This window comes from Caenorhabditis remanei, chromosome IV, assembly GCF_010183535.1.
Source record: "Caenorhabditis remanei strain PX506 chromosome IV, whole genome shotgun sequence".
NCBI lineage: Eukaryota > Metazoa > Nematoda > Chromadorea > Rhabditida > Rhabditidae > Caenorhabditis > Caenorhabditis remanei.
The window spans coordinates 25,738,982-25,754,767 of record NC_071331.1 but is presented as its reverse complement, the minus strand read 5'-3'; the positions used below and the strand labels follow the sequence as shown (position 1 = coordinate 25,754,767).

Genomic DNA, 15,786 nt, shown 5'->3' with positions numbered 1-15,786 from the left:
ATATTAGAAATGATTGATAAAACGACGTCTTGCAAACTCTTTCAATGGCCGGAACAGACCAGTCGATGGGGTACGTTCGATGGCTGGGGATACGGAACTAGCGGAGACTGCGGAGACGGTAGATACTGGAAAGATAGAATGTTTATTAGGAGTTATAAGAGTTAAATATAGCGCTCGAAATGGGACGAGTTGGGACGTCCAGCGTCCCCGTCCCGCGAGTCCCGGATTGTCATAAAACGGTTAATAATAAACGTATATTTTTGAAACTTTGGGAATCGCGTCCCCAGCTATGTCTTCAGATTCTGTGAAAGTTTCATTATTCTCCGACAAAAACTGACAGTTTTCCAAAATTCCCGGAAAAAGGTGGGACGCCAGAAGTAGCTATTTTACGGCTTATGTAGCACTGAGATGGACAAATTTTGTACGTGTATTTCAACTATCTTTATCAAACTTGTCACGGGCCAGGCCGGGCCTAAATTGGAATCTTTCTCGGCCGGGGTTCGAAATTCAAAAACTTTGTGAACTAATTTTTGAAGAAAATTTCGAAATTTTTTGATTTTTTTCCAAAAATGTCGAATTTTTGAATATACTTTAGCATTCAAGCAAAAGCTTGTTATGCATCTAGAAATTGGATTTTTTAAATGAAATCTTCTAAAAATTCAAAAATTTGGTCAAAAAATAAGTACCTTTTCTTGACGCCGGGCCGACCGAAATCTCGGCCGCGCCGGGCCAAGATTTGGCAAGTTTGATCTTTATAATTCTACCTGCAGGTATGAATCATAGCTCGAACATACTAAAAAAGCATGTTGAAGGAGGTTAGAACGCAAAAAAATTGTGATCGAAATTGTGATTGAGAAGCACCCACATTTATCACAGCCCCGGGTGGGCTGCTGCGTTCCTGGCCGCGTAGCTCAGCCGGTTGCGGTTTTGTACCCATGCGCGTTCGGTCATGTGTTCGGGTCCCACAGAGCAATCACTTACCGAATTTTGAGCCAACATTTTTTTTGAGTTCTCACCTCCTTTAAATACAATTTCTACGTTCAGAACTCAAAAAAAAAGCAATCAAAAATACCAATAACTTGTGGTCTGCAATCAAAAGACAAAAAGGGACTGAAATAGTTTTCTATCGTTTAGGAGCTATACAAATATCGTGTCTCGCTAAAAACAGTCACAATCTCTTCTACTTTGCAAATTTCACACAACAAGGAACACAAAAAAACTACAAAAACCATCTCAAACTCACATCGACTATCGCTTCCCTTACGATAGTTATTATTGATAGTCGGGAGTGTCAACGACTGAGACATCGAACCGTTGTTTGGCACCGCTAAAAACATCAACTGCCTCGAGTTCTTTCTAAGTACCCCACCCAAACTGCATGACTCCTGACTGATTGGAGAACTCGATGTGGATGCTTTGTGGTTATCCTCCAGATCACGAGACGCTTGACGATTCTTGATGTCTGTGTTGAAGCCACGTTTCATTTGTTTGATGAGAAGGCGGAGAATGGTACGCCAGTTGATTATCACTTTGTCCAGTGTTTCCATTCGGTGGAAATGTGAATCCTGAAACGGGAAAGGTTTACATTTTTTGTGTAAAACATTTCAAAATCATATGTATCTTCTACGTCTACTTCCTTTCTTAACTCATCTTCTGATCTCCTTTCAATATTTCTCAGATCTCTTATCATTTCAAAGTAACATTTCCTGCATAAACCACCTTTATAAACATAAAAAAGGTTTAAATGTTCCCTTGCATATCTATGTTTTGAATTTAGAAAATAAGGTAGTCACAACATTTTTCAAATGTTTTTCATCCAAAATTTCTTACTTTCCATCCGAAAAGTGTAATCCCTAAATCAAAAAATTTGTTTACCTGTCCAAGAACTTTCCGGAAATGAAACAATGTACACTCGATGAAGACACCCCAGTGATGGGTTCGGAAGCCACGTGACTCACTGAGACGGCCATGAACTCTGCAATAAATAGGAATAAAGTGTCAGTTTGTGGGTAGGGGTGTTCGGATGTCGAAAAATCAAAAAAATTGGTTGAAATAGTTGTAAAATGTGATTATGAGAAGATCTTTGCAATTCTCAACGAAAAATTCCATGAAAAAGTGGTTTATGCAGGAAATCTGAGAAATATTGAAATCCCATAGAAATCTTTACACGACAAAAATGTATCCTACCTTCCCAAATTATCACAAAGTGGATTCAGTGACTCCGGATTGTCCAATGTCTTCACAACTGATTCGAGCACCTGAAATCATATACATATAGTTCAGTATGTCTGTTCAGATTTTCTAATGTCCAGATGTCCACAAATATATTCCACAACATATTGGCAACGTTCATCTATCCCCCTTCTACACCGCCATTCAATTCTTCTCACAGCGGTACTACTACGTGCCGTAGTGCACCAGATTTTTTAGATATCCTAAAATAGCACGTACTAACAACGATCTTTAATGCAAATACGCTATAATGATAATTTATACCGGAAAGAGATGCGTCAGTTGGTCGTCCACTTTTGATCTACGATTATTTATTTTTAGTACAAATATTAGCATTCAGACACCCAAGTTCATAAACTAATTTATGAAATTTCAAGAAGTTTTTTGGTATAATCAAATCATTCGAATTATGACGGAATCTCAAGGAGGCATTGCAAAATTTCGAGCACTTATATGTTGGCTGGGGTGTCTCCCGCGCGCTTGGTGACTGCTGAGGGATAGAGATGGACATCTAGACAAAACAGGCACATAGTGGGAACGGACTAACCTGCATAAATCGCAATGCATGAAATTCAATTTCCTTTGATCTACCCGAAGTGTTGAACTTCATGAATGGGAAGAGCTGAAAAAGATAAAATGGTCACAGTAACTTGAAATAGCTTTTTTTTAAATTCTTTTCACTTTTGTGAGTTTTTCCTCTGTACCTTTTATTTGATATGATTTTTAAATATTTTTTCAAATATTTTTTCAAACAACAACTTGGTAGGTATAGAGTTACAGAGATATCTGTCAACTTTTTGCAAGTTTTTAACGCTTATTATTGCATTGTTTAGTGTTTTCTGTATGAAAAAAATCGCATTTCAATGTATTTCTTCTTAAAACCAAGTGAATTTTAAACCACACCGATTTTGATCTTATTTTAATTGATTTTACTCAATGCTTACTGTGCCTTCCCACCAACCTGTTTAGTATCGGGACTCTGATTGAAGATCATCTCAAATATATTGTAGGCAGTGTTATTCAAATTCTTGTCCAGTACTTTCCAACTCCGACGTAGGGAGTCTTTCTCTTCTGGAGAGAAACGATCGAGGGCTTCCATTTTCACTTCACGTTGGGGGAATTGGGGAACTTGGAATTCGGACAACTTTAGAAGACGTCTTCAGGGAATCAAGGAATCCGCGATGTCTGGAAAACGGAAAATTTGAAGAAAAAAAATAAGAAAGATGGTGTGAAAAAAAGAGCAAAATTTTTTCAAATAAAATTCTTCAAGAATCCAGAAGACGTTCCTCGTGTTCCTTCAGAAAGCAAAAGTAGAAGGCGCCTTCTCTCCTCCTAAACAAGAAAAAGAGCAGAAAGTGGGCGGAGCCTAATGGAGAAACGGAAATCGGGTTGAGATGTCGCAAGAGAGAGATTCTTCTCTCTTCATCTCTCTTTTCAGAAGAATTGGCAAGAAGATAGAAAATAGGAAATAAGAAGAATACATGAGGGAATGGGTGTTCGTGATTTAATCATAACAAGAGCAAGAGAGAATTCAGAAGAAGATTTTTTGAGGAGAACAGAAAAAAACAAGTTGCGGCGCGTTATTTATGGATATCAGAGTGAAAATAAGTCAAATTGAGTATAGCGGAAGCGGAGAAGAATTGGGAATGTTTGAGGACTACAGGAAAGTTTTGTTTACTTTGAAAATTCTGGAAAAACTTTTTTCTGTGATGTTGTCACTAACTCGCATTAAAACTGGTGCGTGTTAAAACCGACTAAATAATGGTTATATTGAAGGCATTATGCCTAGATTTGAGGGTTCTGACTCGTACCAGTTTTCATCCGCACGGTTCTAAGACAGGCGGTTCAGTTTTCTGAACAAAATCTCATCGAATATTTTTAAAGAACACCGCATCTCTCCTAAGCGAGTACTCGCTTCCAAAATGTTTGTCTCGGGTACTAGGCACCAACGAGAGAGAGAGAGAGAGAGAGAGAGAGAGAGAGAGAGAGAGAGAGAGAGAGAGAGAGAGAGAGAGAAAAGTGACTAAATATAATTATAGGTGTTGGTGGTATACATTCAGTTATTGAGGTAATTGAGTTGTTTGATATAATATTTTCCGAAACATCAAATTGTCTATGAGTTATGGAGACAAAACTAATGACACCCCTATAAATAAGAAATTTACATCCTGGTTCGGTCAGAAGTGTGTTCTGATATTTACTCGTCGGAATCAGAACTGAGTTGTGGACACCTGGATAGAGTTGTCTATCGACAGACATAAGAATTTGAGGTCAACAGACCAACTAATCGAAAGTCCAAGAGACATCCGGACAGACATACAGAAAGAGGCATGCGGAATGGAAATCGAAAGTTTCTAAAATTTTCAGTTCCGCACATCCCTGATCTAGATCTACTTAATGATCGGTCAGATATCATGCTTTCCTCAATATCTGTGGTTCCTTTTATATTCTATATTTTGAGAACTTCCCAGGAACCCGTTATCTATGATCTCTATGAATAGCTCTCTTAATTTTCTATACATCCTTATTTACTTCACACGAGCACTTTCTGATTTGTCATTTTTCACAAAAAAGATTAGTAGTGTTTTTGAATGAACTGACAGAAATGTTAGTAGATCACTTTTTCTTATTTTTTAAATATGAAAAGGTGGATTATTAATGATTTTTCAAATCCGATATGTAATGATGTCAGGAAGAACTTTGTAGACGACGACTTAAGAGGATATCCGATTGATTTCAGTGATCTTATTAAAAAACTGCAAACTTTGCAAACTTTGCAGAAATCGAAAAGAATGAAGCTTTTAGAGTGTTTTTTTTTTCAAAACAGGTTTATTTTGTCTTAATAGGCATCAGAAACGCGCCAAACGAGTTTTTTGGATGTTGTCCGAACGTCCGAACCACAATTTCTAGGAAAATAAGTACTCTCCCACACCCCCTCCAAACACAAGAGGACAGTACTCCATTCCAATAAATGTACTCAATTTTTCAGGAATATTCAATTTAAAATACATAGAATTTGATTATTTACTACTTATTTTTTGATTTGCGGTCAGAAAAAGGTGATGTAGTGAATGCTCGGAAGGACGGAATAGTTATTCAAGGTACAGTAGGCTAGGGAGAGAAGGTACAAGAAAAGTGGCAATTGTTAAAATCATACTTGTCACGGGCCGGGCCGGGCCGAAATCAGGAAAAATCTCGGCCCGGCTCGGCCCGTTTTGAAACATTTTTTCAAAACATTTTGAGTTTTTGAACTTTTTTTGGAAATTTTTTGAAATTTTTTGAAAAAAGTATAGTTTTTGAATAAACATTTAAAATTGAATCAAAATGTGAATATGTAATGATAATTTAAGCATTTTTACTGTTTTTTTCGAAAAATTTCAAAAAAAAATTGGTAAAAATGGGTACCCATTTTTGAATCCGCGCCGCCGGGCCGGGCCGGGCCGGGCCAAGAGAAATTTCGGCCCGGCCCGATTTTTGACAAGTATGGTTAAAATGAGTAGAATTTCATGTAGATTATCTTTAAAGCTGATAGATAAACTGTTAAAAGCGCCCGCCTTTTCTAAGATACAGGCGGTTAAAGAGAATGTGGACGCTCTCGCAATTTTTCAAATATCTCCTAAAGATCTGGCCGAAAAGAGCGACTAGGCGACTTTTGATCTTCTGACTACTAGAATTCCCCAATTCAAAAAATATATAACTATTTGCTCTCAACCAGTCAACATGCTTTATAAGATTAGGTGGCTAAAAGTAATCTATCCCATGTTCATGTCCCGCCTTCCTTAAATTTTAGAAAATCACGTATAATTTTTCCAAAATATGAGTCTAGATTGCTTTCTACTAATTGTTTTGATATGAAATGTAATTACTGAAGAAGCAAAGGAGTGGTTCTTTTTCTCTCTTGGAAGACTTGAAAAAACCCAGAGAAGCTAGAGTGTCTAACAGTCTGCGCTCCCCCTCTCTCTCTCTCTCTCTCTTTCTCTGACTTCAAACCGTCTTCCCAAGGACCGCCCGTAGAAAAAAGTTGTAAATTTGAAAAATGTAGCCCAGGATCTAATCTACACAATGAATGTAACAGGACATCCGAATATAAGAGCATTGTGACATATAGAATAGCTGAATCCGGGGGATGCCGGAAGTACTTTCTGACCTCCGATGGGAATTGAGGTGTCCATTTTTGAAACAAACACGGAAGCCTAAACCAGATGGATTGCACTGATAGAATAAGAAAAAAAAGAAAGTTTTTTCTCTCCATTTTTCCCCCATCCACGAGTGTTCCAATAGATAGGTTTCCCCCGCAAAGCCCTTGAAGGCATCTTTCTCATAAAAAAAGGAATTTTTTCGCAAATTTCTTTCTGGTCACACCCTTAGAGACTCAAGAAGAACAAGGAGTTTTCTTTATTTCATTTCCGGGAGCTTCCTATATCGAAAAGGGGGTTCAGGAGGTTCAAAGTGGAGGGTTCTGGTATAAAATAGTTTTTTTTAAAATTCTTCTTTTTTTCTTCTCCAAATGCAAATTTCTACAAAATTATGGGGGAGTTAAGAGGGCGTGGGACTGTCCACTTCAGGAACTGGAATTTGCAAACGATGATGACGTGGCAGACATACCTAAAAAATATGCCACGTATCTTAAGAAAACTTGGTAGGTCACAAAAATCACGTATTCAAATAAATAAGTAAAGGGGGAAAAGGAAGGAGATGAGTAATATATGTATGTAGTTGAACCTGGAAGGAGGAGACAAGTGGGCGGAGCTTAGAAAGGAAGGAGGATTAGGATGGGGGATCTCATATGACAGGGGCCATCCGGATATCCAGACACATATACAGTATTGTGATATAGTGATGGAACAGATGTACAGACAGTCAAACTTCTTTCACTCCCGGAGTAAAGTGATAACAGTCAGGTGCTTAGATTGGACAGCCAAATAAATAGACCAACAGACTTCAAATAAACCGTTTGTCTTCCCTGTCAGTCGCCCTTATAGGATATCCGGACAAACAGACCTACAGACAGACTGACAAGTGGAAAGTATTCTGAAACTGCTATAAAATAGAAGGAATCATAAAAGTGAGAAGCAATAAAAAAAGAGGAAATGAATTAGCTGCTGAGATGTTGTGATTCTCATTATAAAAACGTTGGAAATGTTTTAATTAGTTTTCTTCTCTCTTCATTACCAATGCCTTGTTTTTTCACATTCTGAAAATGAAAACGAAAAAATGTCAGACGCTGAAAAACAGATAGAAAGAGTGTCGCTTGAGTTATTTGAATGAAAAAGGAGGATCTGGATTTGTTTGTAAGTACGGATGTATTAATACCTGCACATATCATACTTTTTTTTGAGAGATCTGATGGATTAGATAGTCACGTCATTTGTACTTGAGTGTAATGACATAATGATGCAGATAGAATCAGAAATGAATATTTATAAATTGAAGAGAAAGGATCTCTGGAACTGGAAATGAAAGTAAGTAGTGGTCTATGTCATTAGGAGGTGCGGACCACCAGATCTCTAAGTCCCATTCTTATAATCCAGGTAGTCTGAAACCACGAAAATCAGAATCCTGGTTCTCCACTTCCTCTCCAAAGTGCTATGCTCTCGCCTTTACCCAACAAAATAGCATTCTTCTTCCTTCCGTCATTCTCTCCAACGACGTCGACGTCTTCTCCAGAATCGTCGTCTTGATAACTAATCCCCCTGTCTTCCTCTTCCAAACTAATTAAAACAGAGCCTTCTTTATTTCCTTCCGTTCCCCTTTTGTACTTCTTCTGCTTCTCTTTTCGCTATATTTTTATGAGGGGGATTAGCTGAGCGTCTTTTGCTGTTTTCCACGTCTTCTGGGAAATTCTGAAAACGTTGGTTTCGGGTAGGTATAATGAATGAGGGATCATACTTTAACTCTTCGATTGCACCACCCATTCTAGAGATATAAGGTGTTTTGCGTGAACCCGGCTATTTGTTTTTTCGGTTGCGATAAGATCTACCCGATAACAATGAATTCAATAAATCCATTCCAACTAAATATCAAAGATGAACTTCACCATTGGATTACTCTTACTGATAACTGGTTAGTCTTCTAGAGCGCCCTTGCACACCTCACTCTATTTTCAGTGAACTTCTCCACCGAAGCTAAACTCGTCATGGTCCGTGATAAAGTAAGCCGGAGCATAGTAAAGAACATTTTGCGGGTTTTTAAATGAAACCAAGTGTCCGAGGAAACATACTACTAGATATTGCATAATGGGTCCAACGTAAGTAAATCGATATTTCCATTTCAAGTTATCATTAGAGTCTAGTTCCAAACATTTAGGAGACCAAACGGATACAGCTATGACAAAGATGTGAAAAAGGGAAACTCTGGTTCGGACTGTCCGGGTGTAGTGAAATCGAACGGGTTGTGCACTTCATCTTCCATTCATCCATCATCATTGGTCGCTATTGGCGTGATTGTGTCTTCGTGATTGTGTCAAATACTCTTGGTTTGAACTATTTCATTCCTGTTTTCATTAATTTATGCATATCGACTAATTTTTTGGTCCTCTACAAGGCCGTCTGAAGAAGCAAAAATTTTCCATGGCAGGGAACTGAGATATAAAAGCGGCCCACGGCCTTTCTGACAGCCTTGATTGGCGGTAAAATCGCCAACTACAAAAGTGACATCCCGAATTTGACCTACACAACGAACACCAATTCAGTTCCTTCCACGTCACCCCTCATAATAGAATACTCTCTCCCGCCTCTGTGTTCACCACTTCTGCGTTATGCACGCATTTCCGGTGTATTTCCGTGTCACCCCGCCGTTCATATTGCTGCTCTCTCCCTCTTTTCGTGTCCCCTCTCTCCTGTTGTATTCATATTCATTCAGAAGGCAAAGAAAACGTTGGGCTCTTTTATGGGTGTGTACCAGTCAGAAAGATACATCACCGTGGAAACCGAGTGGGTATTAGGGGAAGCGGATTTAGAAGAGGATGTATTCTTTTTCGACACAAACACAAATAACTCTTTTTCTATATAGTGGTTGGAGATTTTGTTGAGGCTAACTGAAGTTTCTTGAGGTTAACTGAGATTTGCTGTGGTTAACTTTTTTAGCCTCAACAAAAAATATTTCAGAAGAATTATAGATTTCCTCTTTTTTTAATCGGAATCAGCTTAATCGGAAAACAATCAATCCAAATCAGATCTAATTCTAGATTTTTTGGTTCCAAATATTTAGGTTTCCAAAATGTGAAACACAAAAAATTAGAAATTTCTTATTCGAAAATATCTATTTTCGAAAAAAATTCGAATGATATTCGAATAATTTTTCGAATATTCGTTCGAACAGTTGTTCGAAATTTTAATCGAACAATTATTCGAACGAATTTTCGAACGAATATTCGAATGACTATTCGAATATTCGTTCGAATATTCGTTCGAACATTTCCTTTCGTTGAAGAGCTGCAAGATTTTGGAACCGAAGAACTTTAAAGATAAATATGAAATTTGAAATGATTTTTGTCCATTTTTTTCAATTTATACTTATATTTTTGATTTAAAACTTTGCTCAATTTTAAAAAATGAAGATATGTGTCAGAACTATTTCGAATGTTTTGAACAGTTCAGATGGAAATTTATCCACAAAACTAGCAATTCTTGCGAATATTTTCCGTCGGGAAACAATACTTTTTGAAAAACAGTAAAAATTTTCACATTTTATTAGAAACGATATTCGAAAATTGTTCGAATAAAATTGCCTTCGAATACTGTTCGAATACTGTTCGTACGTGTATTTCAACTATCTTTATCAAACTTGTCACGGGCCAGGCCGGGCCTAAATTGGAATCTTTCTCGGCCGGGGTTCGAAATTCAAAAACTTTGTGAACTAATTTTTGAAGAAAATTTCGAAATTTTTTGATTTTTTTCCAAAAATGTCGAATTTTTGAATATACTTTAGCATTCAAGCAAAAGCTTGTTATGCATCTAGAAATTGGATTTTTTAAATGAAATCTTCTAAAAATTCAAAAATTTGGTCAAAAAATAAGTACCTTTTCTTGACGCCGGGCCGACCGAAATCTCGGCCGCGCCGGGCCAAGATTTGGCAAGTTTGATCTTTATAATTCTACCTGCAGGTATGAATCATAGCTCGAACATACTAAAAAAGCATGTTGAAGGAGGTTAGAACGCAAAAAAATTGTGATCGAAATTGTGATTGAGAAGCACCCACATTTATCACAGCCCCGGGTGGGCTGCTGCGTTCCTGGCCGCGTAGCTCAGCCGGTTGCGGTTTTGTACCCATGCGCGTTCGGTCATGTGTTCGGGTCCCACAGAGCAATCACTTACCGAATTTTGAGCCAACATTTTTTTTGAGTTCTCACCTCCTTTAAATACAATTTCTACGTTCAGAACTCAAAAAAAAAGCAATCAAAAATACCAATAACTTGTGGTCTGCAATCAAAAGACAAAAAGGGACTGAAATAGTTTTCTATCGTTTAGGAGCTATACAAATATCGTGTCTCGCTAAAAACAGTCACAATCTCTTCTACTTTGCAAATTTCACACAACAAGGAACACAAAAAAACTACAAAAACCATCTCAAACTCACATCGACTATCGCTTCCCTTACGATAGTTATTATTGATAGTCGGGAGTGTCAACGACTGAGACATCGAACCGTTGTTTGGCACCGCTAAAAACATCAACTGCCTCGAGTTCTTTCTAAGTACCCCACCCAAACTGCATGACTCCTGACTGATTGGAGAACTCGATGTGGATGCTTTGTGGTTATCCTCCAGATCACGAGACGCTTGACGATTCTTGATGTCTGTGTTGAAGCCACGTTTCATTTGTTTGATGAGAAGGCGGAGAATGGTACGCCAGTTGATTATCACTTTGTCCAGTGTTTCCATTCGGTGGAAATGTGAATCCTGAAACGGGAAAGGTTTACATTTTTTGTGTAAAACATTTCAAAATCATATGTATCTTCTACGTCTACTTCCTTTCTTAACTCATCTTCTGATCTCCTTTCAATATTTCTCAGATCTCTTATCATTTCAAAGTAACATTTCCTGCATAAACCACCTTTATAAACATAAAAAAGGTTTAAATGTTCCCTTGCATATCTATGTTTTGAATTTAGAAAATAAGGTAGTCACAACATTTTTCAAATGTTTTTCATCCAAAATTTCTTACTTTCCATCCGAAAAGTGTAATCCCTAAATCAAAAAATTTGTTTACCTGTCCAAGAACTTTCCGGAAATGAAACAATGTACACTCGATGAAGACACCCCAGTGATGGGTTCGGAAGCCACGTGACTCACTGAGACGGCCATGAACTCTGCAATAAATAGGAATAAAGTGTCAGTTTGTGGGTAGGGGTGTTCGGATGTCGAAAAATCAAAAAAATTGGTTGAAATAGTTGTAAAATGTGATTATGAGAAGATCTTTGCAATTCTCAACGAAAAATTCCATGAAAAAGTGGTTTATGCAGGAAATCTGAGAAATATTGAAATCCCATAGAAATCTTTACACGACAAAAATGTATCCTACCTTCCCAAATTATCACAAAGTGGATTCAGTGACTCCGGATTGTCCAATGTCTTCACAACTGATTCGAGCACCTGAAATCATATACATATAGTTCAGTATGTCTGTTCAGATTTTCTAATGTCCAGATGTCCACAAATATATTCCACAACATATTGGCAACGTTCATCTATCCCCCTTCTACACCGCCATTCAATTCTTCTCACAGCGGTACTACTACGTGCCGTAGTGCACCAGATTTTTTAGATATCCTAAAATAGCACGTACTAACAACGATCTTTAATGCAAATACGCTATAATGATAATTTATACCGGAAAGAGATGCGTCAGTTGGTCGTCCACTTTTGATCTACGATTATTTATTTTTAGTACAAATATTAGCATTCAGACACCCAAGTTCATAAACTAATTTATGAAATTTCAAGAAGTTTTTTGGTATAATCAAATCATTCGAATTATGACGGAATCTCAAGGAGGCATTGCAAAATTTCGAGCACTTATATGTTGGCTGGGGTGTCTCCCGCGCGCTTGGTGACTGCTGAGGGATAGAGATGGACATCTAGACAAAACAGGCACATAGTGGGAACGGACTAACCTGCATAAATCGCAATGCATGAAATTCAATTTCCTTTGATCTACCCGAAGTGTTGAACTTCATGAATGGGAAGAGCTGAAAAAGATAAAATGGTCACAGTAACTTGAAATAGCTTTTTTTTAAATTCTTTTCACTTTTGTGAGTTTTTCCTCTGTACCTTTTATTTGATATGATTTTTAAATATTTTTTCAAATATTTTTTCAAACAACAACTTGGTAGGTATAGAGTTACAGAGATATCTGTCAACTTTTTGCAAGTTTTTAACGCTTATTATTGCATTGTTTAGTGTTTTCTGTATGAAAAAAATCGCATTTCAATGTATTTCTTCTTAAAACCAAGTGAATTTTAAACCACACCGATTTTGATCTTATTTTAATTGATTTTACTCAATGCTTACTGTGCCTTCCCACCAACCTGTTTAGTATCGGGACTCTGATTGAAGATCATCTCAAATATATTGTAGGCAGTGTTATTCAAATTCTTGTCCAGTACTTTCCAACTCCGACGTAGGGAGTCTTTCTCTTCTGGAGAGAAACGATCGAGGGCTTCCATTTTCACTTCACGTTGGGGGAATTGGGGAACTTGGAATTCGGACAACTTTAGAAGACGTCTTCAGGGAATCAAGGAATCCGCGATGTCTGGAAAACGGAAAATTTGAAGAAAAAAAATAAGAAAGATGGTGTGAAAAAAAGAGCAAAATTTTTTCAAATAAAATTCTTCAAGAATCCAGAAGACGTTCCTCGTGTTCCTTCAGAAAGCAAAAGTAGAAGGCGCCTTCTCTCCTCCTAAACAAGAAAAAGAGCAGAAAGTGGGCGGAGCCTAATGGAGAAACGGAAATCGGGTTGAGATGTCGCAAGAGAGAGATTCTTCTCTCTTCATCTCTCTTTTCAGAAGAATTGGCAAGAAGATAGAAAATAGGAAATAAGAAGAATACATGAGGGAATGGGTGTTCGTGATTTAATCATAACAAGAGCAAGAGAGAATTCAGAAGAAGATTTTTTGAGGAGAACAGAAAAAAACAAGTTGCGGCGCGTTATTTATGGATATCAGAGTGAAAATAAGTCAAATTGAGTATAGCGGAAGCGGAGAAGAATTGGGAATGTTTGAGGACTACAGGAAAGTTTTGTTTACTTTGAAAATTCTGGAAAAACTTTTTTCTGTGATGTTGTCACTAACTCGCATTAAAACTGGTGCGTGTTAAAACCGACTAAATAATGGTTATATTGAAGGCATTATGCCTAGATTTGAGGGTTCTGACTCGTACCAGTTTTCATCCGCACGGTTCTAAGACAGGCGGTTCAGTTTTCTGAACAAAATCTCATCGAATATTTTTAAAGAACACCGCATCTCTCCTAAGCGAGTACTCGCTTCCAAAATGTTTGTCTCGGGTACTAGGCACCAACGAGAGAGAGAGAGAGAGAGAGAGAGAGAGAGAGAGAGAGAGAGAGAGAGAGAGAGAGAGAGAGAGAGAGAGAGAGAGAGAGAGAAAAGTGACTAAATATAATTATAGGTGTTGGTGGTATACATTCAGTTATTGAGGTAATTGAGTTGTTTGATATAATATTTTCCGAAACATCAAATTGTCTATGAGTTATGGAGACAAAACTAATGACACCCCTATAAATAAGAAATTTACATCCTGGTTCGGTCAGAAGTGTGTTCTGATATTTACTCGTCGGAATCAGAACTGAGTTGTGGACACCTGGATAGAGTTGTCTATCGACAGACATAAGAATTTGAGGTCAACAGACCAACTAATCGAAAGTCCAAGAGACATCCGGACAGACATACAGAAAGAGGCATGCGGAATGGAAATCGAAAGTTTCTAAAATTTTCAGTTCCGCACATCCCTGATCTAGATCTACTTAATGATCGGTCAGATATCATGCTTTCCTCAATATCTGTGGTTCCTTTTATATTCTATATTTTGAGAACTTCCCAGGAACCCGTTATCTATGATCTCTATGAATAGCTCTCTTAATTTTCTATACATCCTTATTTACTTCACACGAGCACTTTCTGATTTGTCATTTTTCACAAAAAAGATTAGTAGTGTTTTTGAATGAACTGACAGAAATGTTAGTAGATCACTTTTTCTTATTTTTTAAATATGAAAAGGTGGATTATTAATGATTTTTCAAATCCGATATGTAATGATGTCAGGAAGAACTTTGTAGACGACGACTTAAGAGGATATCCGATTGATTTCAGTGATCTTATTAAAAAACTGCAAACTTTGCAAACTTTGCAGAAATCGAAAAGAATGAAGCTTTTAGAGTGTTTTTTTTTTTCAAAACAGGTTTATTTTGTCTTAATAGGCATCAGAAACGCGCCAAACGAGTTTTTTGGATGTTGTCCGAACGTCCGAACCACAATTTCTAGGAAAATAAGTACTCTCCCACACCCCCTCCAAACACAAGAGGACAGTACTCCATTCCAATAAATGTACTCAATTTTTCAGGAATATTCAATTTAAAATACATAGAATTTGATTATTTACTACTTATTTTTTGATTTGCGGTCAGAAAAAGGTGATGTAGTGAATGCTCGGAAGGACGGAATAGTTATTCAAGGTACAGTAGGCTAGGGAGAGAAGGTACAAGAAAAGTGGCAATTGTTAAAATCATACTTGTCACGGGCCGGGCCGGGCCGAAATCAGGAAAAATCTCGGCCCGGCTCGGCCCGTTTTGAAACATTTTTTCAAAACATTTTGAGTTTTTGAACTTTTTTTGGAAATTTTTTGAAATTTTTTGAAAAAAGTATAGTTTTTGAATAAACATTTAAAATTGAATCAAAATGTGAATATGTAATGATAATTTAAGCATTTTTACTGTTTTTTTCGAAAAATTTCAAAAAAAAATTGGTAAAAATGGGTACCCATTTTTGAATCCGCGCCGCCGGGCCGGGCCGGGCCGGGCCAAGAGAAATTTCGGCCCGGCCCGATTTTTGACAAGTATGGTTAAAATGAGTAGAATTTCATGTAGATTATCTTTAAAGCTGATAGATAAACTGTTAAAAGCGCCCGCCTTTTCTAAGATACAGGCGGTTAAAGAGAATGTGGACGCTCTCGCAATTTTTCAAATATCTCCTAAAGATCTGGCCGAAAAGAGCGACTAGGCGACTTTTGATCTTCTGACTACTAGAATTCCCCAATTCAAAAAATATATAACTATTTGCTCTCAACCAGTCAACATGCTTTATAAGATTAGGTGGCTAAAAGTAATCTATCCCATGTTCATGTCCCGCCTTCCTTAAATTTTAGAAAATCACGTATAATTTTTCCAAAATATGAGTCTAGATTGCTTTCTACTAATTGTTTTGATATGAAATGTAATTACTGAAGAAGCAAAGGAGTGGTTCTTTTTCTCTCTTGGAAGACTTGAAAAAACCCAGAGAAGCTAGAGTGTCTAACAGTCTGCGCTCCCCCTCTCTCTCTCTCTC

General features: G+C 37.4%; 2 protein-coding genes across 2 annotated transcripts; both read right to left on the bottom strand.

Annotated features, from left to right (window-relative positions):
- Positions 1-3: 3 nt before the first annotated feature.
- On the bottom strand, positions 4-3,331 carry GCK72_016366 (uncharacterized protein; the record flags this gene model as incomplete). Its single annotated transcript, XM_003096152.2, has 6 exons — positions 4-125; positions 1,244-1,565; positions 1,876-1,975; positions 2,188-2,258; positions 2,780-2,854; positions 3,194-3,331. 6 exons carry the CDS (start codon positions 3,329-3,331, stop codon positions 4-6), a joined length of 828 nt encoding a protein of 275 aa, XP_003096200.1.
- A 7,358-nt stretch (positions 3,332-10,689) lies between these two features.
- GCK72_016365 (uncharacterized protein) lies at positions 10,690-12,897 on the bottom strand (the record flags this gene model as incomplete). Its single annotated transcript, XM_053731465.1, has 6 exons — positions 10,690-10,724; positions 10,810-11,131; positions 11,442-11,541; positions 11,754-11,824; positions 12,346-12,420; positions 12,760-12,897. 6 exons carry the CDS (start codon positions 12,895-12,897, stop codon positions 10,690-10,692), a joined length of 741 nt encoding a protein of 246 aa, XP_053586237.1.
- Between the last annotated feature and the right edge of the window lie 2,889 nt (positions 12,898-15,786).